This window comes from Equus caballus, chromosome 25 (assembly GCF_041296265.1).
Source record: "Equus caballus isolate H_3958 breed thoroughbred chromosome 25, TB-T2T, whole genome shotgun sequence".
Lineage (NCBI taxonomy): Eukaryota > Metazoa > Chordata > Mammalia > Perissodactyla > Equidae > Equus > Equus caballus.
Window position 1 is genome coordinate 34,670,800 of NC_091708.1, and position 13,648 is coordinate 34,684,447.

General features: G+C 35.3%; 1 protein-coding gene across 1 annotated transcript; it reads left to right on the forward strand.

Annotated features, from left to right (window-relative positions):
- Positions 1–370: 370 nt before the first annotated feature.
- Positions 371–1,327, forward strand: OR1J36 (olfactory receptor family 1 subfamily J member 36). Its single transcript, NM_001391484.1, has one exon. The coding sequence runs from the start codon at positions 371–373 to the stop codon at positions 1,325–1,327; it is 957 nt and encodes a 318-aa protein (NP_001378413.1).
- The last annotated feature ends 12,321 nt before the right edge of the window (positions 1,328–13,648 follow it).

Genomic DNA, 13,648 nt, shown 5'->3' on the forward strand with positions numbered 1-13,648 from the left:
GGTGTAGTGAAGTATCCCTCTATACTCATCAAGATATACATTTGCAGAGGGCAGGGACCTTGCCTTTCTTGTTCACTGCTGAATTCTCAGGCTTTGGTAGAAGTCTATGTTCAGATTCAATATTCAATAAGTAATAAGTGAATAAAACAATGAACACTCTCCTGCTTCTGTGCAATGAGGTCTCATTGGCTGCTTCTGAGTGTGATATTTTCCTGGAGCTAGACTTGGAGAGAGTGAAGATGCATGCATCAAAAGGTATTAAAAATTTATGAATATGTTTAAAAATTAATTGCTGCCCAGAGGATTAGAGTATGAGATGCATTGGTCCTGATCATCCTTTCTAGGTTCCTGAGATTCCAAAACCCTCTACATGTTCAGCATATGGAAAAGTAGTATGAGGCCTGAGAACCAGAGCAGTGTGTCTGATTTCCTCCTCCTGGGGCTCTCCATTCCACCAGAGCAGCATGTCATATTCTTCGCGCTGTTCCTGATGATGTACTTGACAATGATGCTGGGGAATCTGCTCATCATCCTGCTTATCAGGCTGGACTCTTCCCTCCATACTCCCATGTACTTCTTCCTTAGTCACTTGGCCTTCTCTGACATTTCCCTTTCATCTGTCACAATTCCAAAGATGCTCGTGAACATGCAGACTCAGGAAAAATCTATCCCCTTTGTGCAGTGCATCTCTCAAATGTGTTTCTTCTTTGTTTTTGGTTGTCTAGACAATTTCCTTCTTGCAGTAATGGCATATGACAGATATGTGGCTATCTGTCAGCCACTGCACTACACAACTCTTATGAGACAGGAGCTATGTGTCTCATTAGTAGCTGGGTCCTGGTTCTTCAGTTGTGCACATGCTCTGTTGCACACATTCCTCTTGGTCCAACTGTCCTTCTGTGCTAACAATGCCATCCCCCACTTTTACTGTGACCTCACTGTGCTCCTGAAGATGAGCTGCTCAGACATCTCCATCAATGAGCTTGTCATCTTCACTGAGGGAGGAATGCTATTCTTCTTGCCATTGGGCAGCATCTTGGTGTCATATATCTGGATTTTGGCCACCATCCTGAGGGTCCCCTCCAAGAAGAGACTCTTTAAAGTATTTTCTACCTGTGGTTCCCATCTCTTTGTGGTGTTTTTATACTATGGAACAGTTGCAGGTGTTTACTTTTTCTCTTCATCAGGGGGCCCCAATGGCAAAGATATAATTGCTTCAGTCATGTATACAGCTGTTACCCCCATGCTGAACCCCTTCATATATAGTCTGAGGAACAGAGATATAAAACGGGCCCTAAAAATATTTATCAATAGGCTAGCTTCTTGAAGTGGCCATCACTAAATCCTCTTATTGCAGTCATGCACAATGAGATGCACCTCCAAAAATTATTGTGTGGTTGAAAACTCCAAATAACTTTTAAATAATATGCATTCTACTCTCATGTATAGTGTTATTAACATGTTTACTGGGTCCATTTTGCTACTTGGATTTATAAATATTCTTTATTCTGGTTATTTTTTTCTACTTGTTCATCATCTCTTATGAGATATGTACATAATCTTATATAAAGCATGTGGCACAATTATGTTGTGTATTTGCCTTGTTCTCCTTTTAGATATGTCAGGTTTTTGCTTATGTATTCTTTATGCTGTATTATTTAGGATACACAGATTTAGCATCACGATCTGCTCCTGGTAGACTGATTCTTTTATGTCATGGTGTGCTGAAGTAGGCTTGCATTAGCTTCAACCTGATTGGGCACACTTATTTCCAACTCCACATTCAGTAGCATCATGTTTGTAGATTGAAATCAGCCATAATAGGAATAATCACACTATGGAAATTTGAAAATGTGACAAAGCAAGGCTTTGTAAAATAAAAAGAGAGAGTCATTTTGCATGCATTTAACAGCACACTAATGCATTTTTAATTAGGAGAAATTCCTCTTTATCTCTGCAATGGCTCCAACCTTAACATCTCATCTAATTCTTTTGATGTTAGTGTAGATAGACCAGCTTTCTTTTGGTCACTGTTTACATGGTATTTCTTTTCCATCACTTTGCTTTAAAATTCTCTATGTCCTTACATCTGTGGGGTGTCTGTTTTTAATAGTGTAAAGTTGGCTTTGGATCTTTTTAAATAGATTGAGAATCATTATTTTACTGGAGAATTTCACATATTAGCATCTAATGTCATCGTTATCTATTTGAATTTATATTTTCCATATTATTATGTTTTCTATTTGAAATATGTGGTTCATATTTCTTTTCTCTTACTCTCTTTTTATTATTTAAGTATATATTTTGTCATTTCATTCTGCATCTATTAGTTAATTACTCATAAATTATTATTATTTTATAACTCTTTTCTGTGCTTTCTGTGGAGATTCTTTCTTACTTTGTCCTTAAAATATTGCCATTGTAGTAGAATATACATGGCATGAAATTTACCATCTAACCATTTGAGGTATAAAACTCAGTGGCATTTAATACATTCATCACAACTATCTCATTCTAGGACTCCAAAACAAAACTCTATGGAACATCAATGAAATTGAGTACTTCGCAGTTGTGAAAAAATGATGACAAAGATATCTATGATTCAATATAGAGGGATTTCCAGAATATATTGTTAAATTGAAAAAAAGAACAATGTACAAAAAAGCACCCTTAGCATGCTATTTTTGTGTAAAAATTAAGGGAATAGAAATATATATGTATAGGCCCATTGAACAAAATGAAACACAAGCAGAATAAGTCAGAAACTAATAAGATTTCTTACTTACTGGAGCTGAGTGGGAATGGGGTAGAAAAGATGGGGAGATGAGTGAATTCATTGTTATAGTTTTGACTATGTTATTTCTTTTACCTACTAAAAAATAAATAGACGGTGGGGAATAAACCAAAGTAGAATGAAGTAAAACATAAAAACCTAACTATTTTGCAAATTACTACTTTAATTAGACTAAAGGGGAACATAAAGTAACCAACCTAAGTAATTCTCAAACACAAAATTTTGGCTATATATTCTCACAATAAAGAAAAACTGTAAACAAAGGTTTTGAACTTCAGCTTGTCATTTAGTGGTGTGAGTTCAGGTTCTGAAATTACTTAATAAGTCTTCTAAGATTTAGTGAATAAGTAAATATATTGTGGGGAAAAGAATCTCTGCTCACTATTAAGGTGTGATGCAAGTAACCCACAATAATTCTATAGTACAGAAGAGAGTTTTATTCCAGCCAAATTGTGGAATATAACCCGAGAGTTGCATCCTTCTCAAGGGAAGAAAGCACTCTGGAGAAGAATGATTTTCACCACAGTTATAACCATTTCGAAATAAAGATACATACATCAAACATGACAGGGTTACCTTCCTTCAAGTGTTCAAGAAGATGTTCATGACAGATTAGCATGTGCACAGCAGGTTAACATGGCCCTGATGTCATAGGAAAGGAGACATTAATTCTTCGCTTCAAAGAGTACATTCTTAACCTTAGGGTAATGATTAAAGCAGAGGTACAGTATATGTTTGACATGCTGTTAGTCAGGCTTCTTTGGTCCAAATAAAATTCAGACCAAATCAAGTTCAAACCAGAATGGCTTCTCCTTTAACTTCAGTATATAAATTTTTTCTTATCATTTCATTCTTTGAATTATTAATCTTTTGATAGAAAGCATAGATGAGCAATTATTGCCCCTCGATGCCAGGGTGGTTGTTTCCTGCCCTAGGTCCATCATGTTCCTGGAGCTGGGGTATTTTTTAATTGACCTACCTAGTAATCCACACTGGAGAGAAATAGCTAAATGTAATTGTCAATCATAGAGATACACACTGACAGGGGAAGTAATTTTATATGTTATATGTATTTTCAATTAGGTCAAATTTTCATGCAAACATTGTATGTGTGTTTTGGTAGGACTTTTTATGATTGCATTGTTTATAACACTTATAGAACAGATATAATAACAATAAAAATAAACTAATCATAGTATTTGAAGTAGCCAATATGGAGTAGGCACAGATTTAAAGAGACAAGAGAAGAAGCCAAAGAACCCGTTATGGATATCTTGGTAATTTTGTACTAATTTAAGTATTTGGTTGTCTCCTTTAACCACTATTATGTATGCTTTATGATAAGTTTGGGCAGACTGGTTTAATACAGTAACAAGATGTTCAGTTGTCACTTGTAATGATTTTTCAGGCAAGATATATTGCATTGAAAGTATATATTGTGGTGGATGTAATTCTGATTCCCAAATCATTTGATCATCAATATCAATATTAGTATAGGTTTTATTATCTTTAGGCAGTTGTATTTTACTAGCAAAGATAGTATTACACCAAATAGCAGTAAAATTATAATAAAACGTACTTTGATTACAATACAGGTCAGAAAGAATGCCAGAGGTATTTTGTAAAGCTTCCCAACAAAATTTCCCTTTACCCATCTACCATATATTTGTTTTCATGGGTGTGGTTGTTATAAGCTATGTAGAAGAAAGTTTGTGGGTCCATTGCAGTTTGGGCCATAGCCACAGGACTTGTCGGAATTCACAAATTTGAGTGGTTATAAAGGTCTAGAAAGAATTATTTGATAATAAAATCCATCTTTCCCCAGCAGGGAGAATTCTGGTAGAATTTTTTTTTAAGTTTCTATTTTTTTTCGAGGAAGATTAGCCCTGAGCTAACTACTGCCAGTCTTCCTCTTTTTGCTGAGGAAGACTGGCCCCGAGGTAATATCCATGCCCATCTTCCTCTATTTTATACGTGGTATGCCTACCACAGCATGGCTTTTGCCAAGTGGTGCCATGTCCACACCCAGGGTCTGAACTGGCGAACCCCAGGCCACCAAGAAGTGGAATGTGTGAACTTAATTGCTGCACCACCAGGCTGGCCCCATCTGGTAGAATTTTAAGTGGTCCCTATTCCTACTACTTGAACAACATCATAGGTGTAGCTTTGTTGTAAGTTAGGTACCAAAGCTTCGATTGAACACATATGTGAAATGCAGAATCCTTTAAACTGGAATCCAGGAAAGCTTCTTTATCCTGTTGATGATATACTTGAGTATAGACATTAGGAATTACAGTAGCTGGTCATACTAGCATAAGACAACAATGGATAGCAGAAGTTTGTGGAGCAACAGACACTGATCTGTCATTGACCATTTCATATGGGGTCAGTTCATGTTTCACAAAGAGGGCACTGTGAGCAGTCAGCAAGACCAAGGGCAGTACCTTAGGCCACAGGAGCCCTGTCTATAGGTATATAAAAACCTCAAGACAATTAACAGGACTAGAATCCAACATCTAAAATAGTGCAACATAATTTTTCTCTCCACAATTATCCTCTCTTTTACTAAGATAATCACAGTAAAACTTCTTTTTATATATTAAAAACTTGGCCTAATGATTTATATAAGTGAAAATAAGAATATTCACTGAGATTTTCTGAATTATAGAGGGATCAGATAGGGAGAAAAAGTAAATGTTTCATTTTTGTTCACAAATGGGTATCTCACAAAATTGTTAATAGCTTAAGTTAGGACATAGCGCCCCCTCCCCCCACCCACACCATGTCCACTCCCCTGCTGGGATCACAGCTGAAGGAAGAGGACTCAGACTACACAGTTCTCAACCCCCACTCAGTGGTGATAGGTGGTAACTGCAACCAAATAATATCAGGATGCATAAGACCTGACCCATATCTAGCAATATCAGACATTACATCAAATCTCCAGACAACAGAAAAAACAACAATCACCCAGAATTCAGTCCTGAGGACACAAAAATATGTAATCTAAATGACAACGACTTCCAAATAGCTATCACAAAAAAAAATCAACAAGGTAAAAGAGAATGTAGAGAAACAATTCAATGCGTTCAGGAGCTACTTTACAAAAGAGATTGAAACTATAAAGAAGAATCAATCAGAAATATTAGAGATGAAAGAAACAATGGAAGAAATAAAACAAAATACAGATTCCCTGAACACTAGAGTGGACATGATAGAAGAGTGTATTAGCATAATAGAAGATAGACAGGATAGAATGCTCCAGACAGAGGAGGACAGAGAACTAAGATTAAAAATAAATGAAGAAAGTCTCCAGGAAACATGCAACTCAATGAGCAAATGTAACATAAGAATTATAGGTATTACAGAAGGATAATGGAGCAGAAAGCATGTTCAAAGAAATAATAGCAGAGAACTTCCAAACCTAGGGAAAGAGAGGGAAATCTGTGTGGAATAGGCTTCCAGATCTAGATTTGTCAATGCAAAAAAATCTACTGCAAGGCGTATAGTAGTGAAACTGGAAAAAATGAATGACAAAGAAAGAATACTAAGGTCAGCAAGGCAGAAGAAAATAACTTACAAAGGAACCCCTATCAGGCTTTCAGGAGATTTCTCTTCAGAAGCTTTACAAGGTAGGAGAGAATGGAACAAGAAATTCAAATCTTTAAAAGACAAAAATATTCAGCCAGGAATACTCTAAGCAGCAAAAATATCCTTCAGATATGAGGGAGAAATAAAAACTTTCCCAGGCAAACAAAAGCTAAGGGACTTCATAGCACAAGACACCCCCCAACAAGAAATCCTCAAGACTGCCCTCATACCTGAAAAAAAAAAAAGGGGGAGAAAGGGTCACAAGACACAGAGTATGGGGATAAATAGGTAGACAGAATCAGAATAGGATAGTAAATACTCAAGTATAGCATGAAGCTAAAGGGAAGGAAAACACCAAAAACAAAGATAATCCTGTCATTTTAATGACAAACTCACGAGATGGAATAGATATGACAAAAACGACTTAGGAGGGGAGGAGGAAAGGGACTGAATCAGCTTAGAGTAAGGAAATAAGAGGCCTCAGAAAATGGACTATCTTATACATGAGATTCTGAATACAAACCTCAGGGTAACAACTAAACAAAAGGGCAACCAGAGACACAAAGAATAAATAAGTAGAAAACAAAGAAACACATCATAAAAAACTACATAATTCAATGGGTAGACCAAAACACACAGGACAAGACACAAAGGAAATGCAGGCAAACCGGGAAATGAGTGATAAAATGAGAGCATTAAGCCTTCATATATCAATAATCACCGTAAATGTAAATGGATTGAAATCTGCAATAAAAACACACAGAGTGGTGAGATGTATTAAAGAACAAGACCCAACAATATGCTGCCTCCAGGAAACACACCTTAGCTCCAATGACAAACACAGGCTCAGAGTGAAGGGATGGAAGACGATACTCCAAGCTAATGGCAAACAAAAGAAAGCAGGTGTTGCAATACTTATATCAGACAAAGAAGACTTCAAGATAATACAGGTAAGATAAGAGGGGCGGTAAATAATCCTCAAAGGGACACTCCATCAAGAAGAAACAATACATAAATATCTATGCCCCCAACACAGGAGCACCAAAGTTCAAAAGGCAACTATTAACAAACCTAAAAGAAGATATTAATAATAACACAATATTACTAGGGGACCTCAACATTCTGCTCACATAAATGGATTGATCATGCAGACATAAAATAAACAAGGAAACCATGGAATTAAATGAAAAGCTAAACCAGGTGGACTTTATAGACATATAGAGAAGACTCCATCCAAAAACACCAGAATACACATTCTTCTCAAGTGCACACGCAACATTCTCAAGGATAGACCATATGTTGGAAAACAAGGCAAGCCTCAATAAATTTAAGAAAATTGAAACAATAACAAGCATCTTTTCTGATGACAGTGCTATAAAACTACAAATTAATTACAAGCAAAAAGCTGAGAAAACGACAAAGATGTGGAGACTAAACAACATGCTACTGAACAAGCAATGGATCACTGTAGAAATTTATGGAGAAATCAAAAAATATCTGGAGACAAAATAAAATGATAATATACCATACCAACTCATATGGGATGCAGCAAAAGCCATATTAAGATGGAAATTCATGGCAATACAGGGACACCTTAACAAACAAGAACAATTCCAAATAAATAATCTCAAACTACACCTAACCAAATCAGAAAAAGAAGAAGAAACAAAACCCAAAGCGAGAATAAGGAGAGAAACAATAAAACTCATAGCAGAAATAATTCTATTGAAACAAAAAAGGCAGTAGAAAGGATCAATAAAACAAAGAGCTGGTTCTTTGAGAAGATAAATAAAACTGACAAACTCCTAGCCAGATTTACAAAGAAAAAAAGAGAGAAAGCTCAGATAAACAAAATTAGAAATGAAAGAGGAAAAACAACAATGGACACCACAGAAATACAAATTTTAAGAGAATAATGTGAAATACTATATGCCAACAAAACGGATAATCTAGAGGAAATGGATAAATTCTTAGACTCTTACAACCTTCTAAAGCTGAATCAAGAAGAAACAGATGACCTGAATAGGCCAATCACAAGGAAAGAGATTGAAACAGTAATCAAAAGCATGCCAAAGAATAAAACCCCAGGACCAGAGGGTCTCCCAGGGCACTTCTGCCAAACTTTCACAGAGAATTTAATACCTATCCTTCTCAAGCTATTCCAAAAAATTAGGGAAGATGGAACACTTCCTAACTCATTTTATGAGGCCAACATCACTCCGATATCAAAGCCTCACAAGGACAGCACGAAAAAGGAAACTACAGGCCAATATCACTGATGAACAAAGATGCAAAAGCCCTCAAAAAAATTTTGGCGAACCAAATTCAGCAATACATCAAAAGGATCATACATCATGATCAAGTGGGATTTCTAATGGGGATATAGGGATGGTTCAACATCTGCAAATCAATCAATATGATACACCACATCAACAAATTGAGGAAAAAAACACATGATCATCTCAATTGATGCAGAGAAAGCATTTGATAAGATCCAACAAAGATTTATGATAAAAATTCTCAAGAAAATGGGGATAGAAGGAAATTACCTCAACACAATAAAGGCCATATATGACAAACCCACAGCCAATATCATACTCAATGGGCAAAAACTGAATGCCATCCCCTGAGAACAGGAACAGGACAAGGATGCCTGCTATCCACTACTCTTATTCAACATAGTACTGGAGGTTTTGGCCAGAGCAATTAAGCAAGAGAAAGGAATAAGAAGAATCCAAATAGGGAGTGAAGAAGTGAAACTCTCACTGTTTGCAGACGACATGATCTTATATATAGAAAACCTCAAAGAATCCATCAGAAACTAACAGAAATAATTAGCACCTACAGGAAAGTTGCAGTGTACAAAATCAACTTACAAAAATCAACTGCTTTTCTATACTCCAATAACAAACTTACAGAAAGAGAACTCAAGAATATAATTCCATTTACAATCACAACTAAAAGAATAAATTACCCAGGAATAAATTTAACCAAGCAGGTGAAGGCCTTATACAATGAAAACTATGAGACACTACTGAAATAAATTGACAATGACATAAAGAGATTCTATGCACATGTATTGGAAGAATAAACACAGTTAAAATGTCCATGCTACTCAAAGCCATCTACAGATTCAGTGCAATCCCAATCAGAATCCCAATGATGTTCTTCATGGAAATAGAACAAAGAATCCTAAAATTCATATGGGTAACCAAAGACCCTGAATTGCTAATGCAATCCTGAGAAAAAAGAACAAAGCTGGAAGTATCACAATCCCTGACTTCAAAATGTACTACAAAGCCATTGTGATCAAAATGCCATGGTACTGGTACAACAAAGGCACACAGGTCAATGGAACAGAACTGAAAGCCCTGAAATGAAACTGCACATCCATGGACAGCTAATATTCAACAAAGGTGCCAAGAACATACATTGGAGATAAGATAGTTTCTTCAATATATGGCGTTGGGAAAACTGGACAGCCACATGCAAAAGAATGAAGGTAGACCATTATCTCACACCATTCACGAAAATAAACTCAAAATGAATCAAAGACTTGAAGATGAGTCCTGAAACCATAAAACTCCTGGAAGATAACATAGGTAGTAGACTCACTGAGATCGAATTAAAAAGGATCTTTTTGAATACCAAGTCTTCTCAAACAAGGGAAACAAAGGAAAAAATAAACGAGTGGGAGTTCATGAGACTAAAGAGCTTCTGCAAGGCAAAAGAAACTAGGATCAAAACAAAGAGACAACCCACCAACTGGGAGAAAATATTTGCCAGTCATATATCTGACAAGGGGTTAATCTCCATAATATATAAGGAACTCACACAACTGAACAATTAAAAAAAACAAACAACCCAATCAAAAATGAGCAGAGGATATGAACAGGTATTTTTCCAAAGTAGATATGCAAATTGCCAATAAACACATGAAAAGATATTCCACATCACTAATCATCAGGGAAATGTAAATCAAAGCTACGCTAAGATACTACCTTATGCCTGTTAAAATCACTATAATCACTATAAACAACAAATGTTGGAGAGGGTATGGAGAAAAGGGAACCCTCATACACTGCTGGTGGGAATGCAAACTGGTGCAGCCATTATGGAAAACAATATGGAGATTCCTGAAAAAACTAAAATTAGAACTACCATGTGACCCAGCTATCCCACTACTGTGTATACCCAAAGAATTTGAAATCAACAACCCAAAGTAATATATGCACCCCTATGTTCATTGCAACACTATTCACAATAGCCCAGACATGGAAATAATCCAAGTGCCCATTGACTGATGACTGGATAAAGAAGATGTAGAAATGTATATATATATATATATGTGTGTGTGTGTGTGTGTGTGTGTACACAATGAAATACTACTCAGCCATAAAAAAGACAAATTCATCCCATTTGCAACAACATGGAAGGACCTCGAGGTAATTATGCTATGTGAAATAAGCCAGACTGAGAAAGACCAATACCAGATGATTTCACTCATATGCAGAATATGAACAAACCCACCGACAAAGAAAACAGTTCAGTGGTTATCAGGGGAAAGGGTTGGGGGATGTGCGCAGGGGGTAATTGGCAGTATTTATGGGGTGACAGTCAAGAAATAATGTGCAACGGAAATCTCACATTGATGTGAACTATTATGAACTCAATTAAAAAAGTATCATAAAAATAGGATAGTCTCTTCAAAAAAATGTGTTGGGGAAACTAGATATTCACATGCAAAATCTTACAATATCCTAAACATGGAAACAACCTAAGTGCCTATCAATAGATGAACAGATAAAGAAGATGTGGTACATATGTAAAGATGAATATTATTCGGTCATAAAAAAGAAGGAAATCCTGCCATTTGCAATGACATGGATAAACCTAGAAAACATTATGCTAGGTGAAATAAGCCAAATAGAGAAAAATAAATACTGTATGGTATCACTTGTAAATGGAATCTCAAAAAAAAGTGAAATTCATAGAAATAAAGTATAACAGTGGTTGTCAGGGGCTGTGGATAGAGGAAACGGGGAGATGTTGGTCAAACATTACAAACTCTCAGTTATAATGTGAATACATTCTGGGAATCTAATATATACCGTGTTGACTTCAGTTAATAATATTGCATTATACATTTAAAATTTCTAACACAGTAGATCTTAAGTGTTCTTGGGACACCAAAAAAAAACCCAAACCAAACAAAATATGGATATGATGGATGAGTTAATTCACTTAAAGAAGAGCAAAGTGAGAGAAATTTCACTTCTTGATTTAAAAATTCACTTTAAAGCTACAATAATCAAGAAAGTGTAGCACTGGCATAATGATACAAATATAGACCAATGCATCAGAATTAAGAGTCCAGAAATAACCCTCATAAAGAATAAACATTATATTTGTGGTCAAATTTTTTTTGACGCAGTCATGAAGCCAATTCAATGAGGAAGGGATAATCTTTTCGAAACATGGTGCTGAATGTGAACATTACTTCCCAACTCCACATTCAATGACACCATGTCGGTAGATTGAATTCACCGTAATGGGAATAATGAAGCTATGGAAATTGGCAAATGCTAGAAAACAGGACTTTGTAAACAAAAGAGAGGGGGCCATTTTTTATTTACTTAGTAGTGCACCACTGCACTTATAATTAGGAGATATTTCTCATTATCTCTGGTTAGGGCTCCTCCCTTAACATCTCACCTACTTCTTCTGATATTAGTATAGATATACCAGCCTTCTTTTGGTTCATTTTTATATGTTTTTTCTTTTCCATCACTTTACTTTACATTTTTCTGTGTCCTTATATTTTTGAGGTGTCTGTGGTTAACAGTGTAAATTTGGATTTTGCTCTGTTTATGTGGATCTACAATCGTTACATTTCTGGAGCATTGATCGATTTACATCTAATGTAATCATGATATAATTAAATTTGTGTTTTCTATCTTAGTGTACATTTTCTATTTGACACGTATTATTTATCATATTTATTATCACTTCTCTTTTGCTCTTTTGATTAATTAAATAAACGTTTTGTTACACTATTCCTCTGCCTGTATCTTATTAATCATACATTATTATTACTTTATAATTCTTTTCTGTGCCTTATGTAGATATTACTTCTCACGTTCTCCTTTAATTTTTTCATTGTTACACAATATATATAAGAAGAAATTTACCAATTTAAGCATTTGAGGTATAAAACTCATTGGCATTTAGTACATTCTTCACCACTATCTCATTCAAGGACTTCAAGAGGAAACTCTGTGAAATATAAATGTAATTGAGTCCTTTGTAGTTGTGAAAAAAAAATGATAACAAAGGTATCTATGAATCAATATGGAGGAATTTCTAGGTCATATTGTTAATGGGAAAAACGCATCATAAGGCATCTATAAATGCTACTTTTTGTATAAAAATGAAGGGGGAAATATGCATGTATCTGCCCATTTGAGCAAAAAGCAACATAAAAAGAATTAATCATAAACTAGTGAGATCACTTATCTACAGAATGTGGATGGGAATGGGGTAGATAGGATAGGGAGAAGAGTGTATTTAATGTATTACTTTGACTATACTATCTTTTACTTAGTAAAAATAAATAGAAAATCATGGGAAATAAAGCAAAATGGAATCAAACAAAACAAATGAACCTAACTATATTGCAAATTAATCTCATAACTAAACTAATTGGGAAAATAAAATAAGTAACGTAAGTAATTCTTGAACACAGGATTTTGTCTATATAAACTCTCAATAAAGAAAAACTGTAAACAAAATTTTTGAGCTGCAGCTACTTTGTCATTAACAATGATGTGAGTTCAAGATTCTGAAGTTACTTAAAATGTATTCAAAGATTCAACAAGGAAGTAAACATATTGTGAAAGGCACCATGTAGACGGAAAAGAAGAGGCTAGAAAGAACTCTGATGTCAAACTAGAATTGGAGCTGTCAACTTGAACCATGGCTTCTCAAATATATAAATAGATTGAAATGTATATGTTGGATGTGTCAATATCTATACTGTTCTCATTCCCCATTCCTTCTGTTCCACTCTTGACTCACCTCCTATGGATAAGAATTCCTTTAGATTATTAGTTTCTACTTCCTGTGTTTCTTTTATATATGTTTCCTAGCTACATCTTCTGAGATCATTTAGAAGCCTTGAAAGCAACGAACACACCTAATTCCAATTTTTTCTCTTTACCTTTCTCCTCTATAAGGACCAATACGCTTAGAAAAATGGCTGAT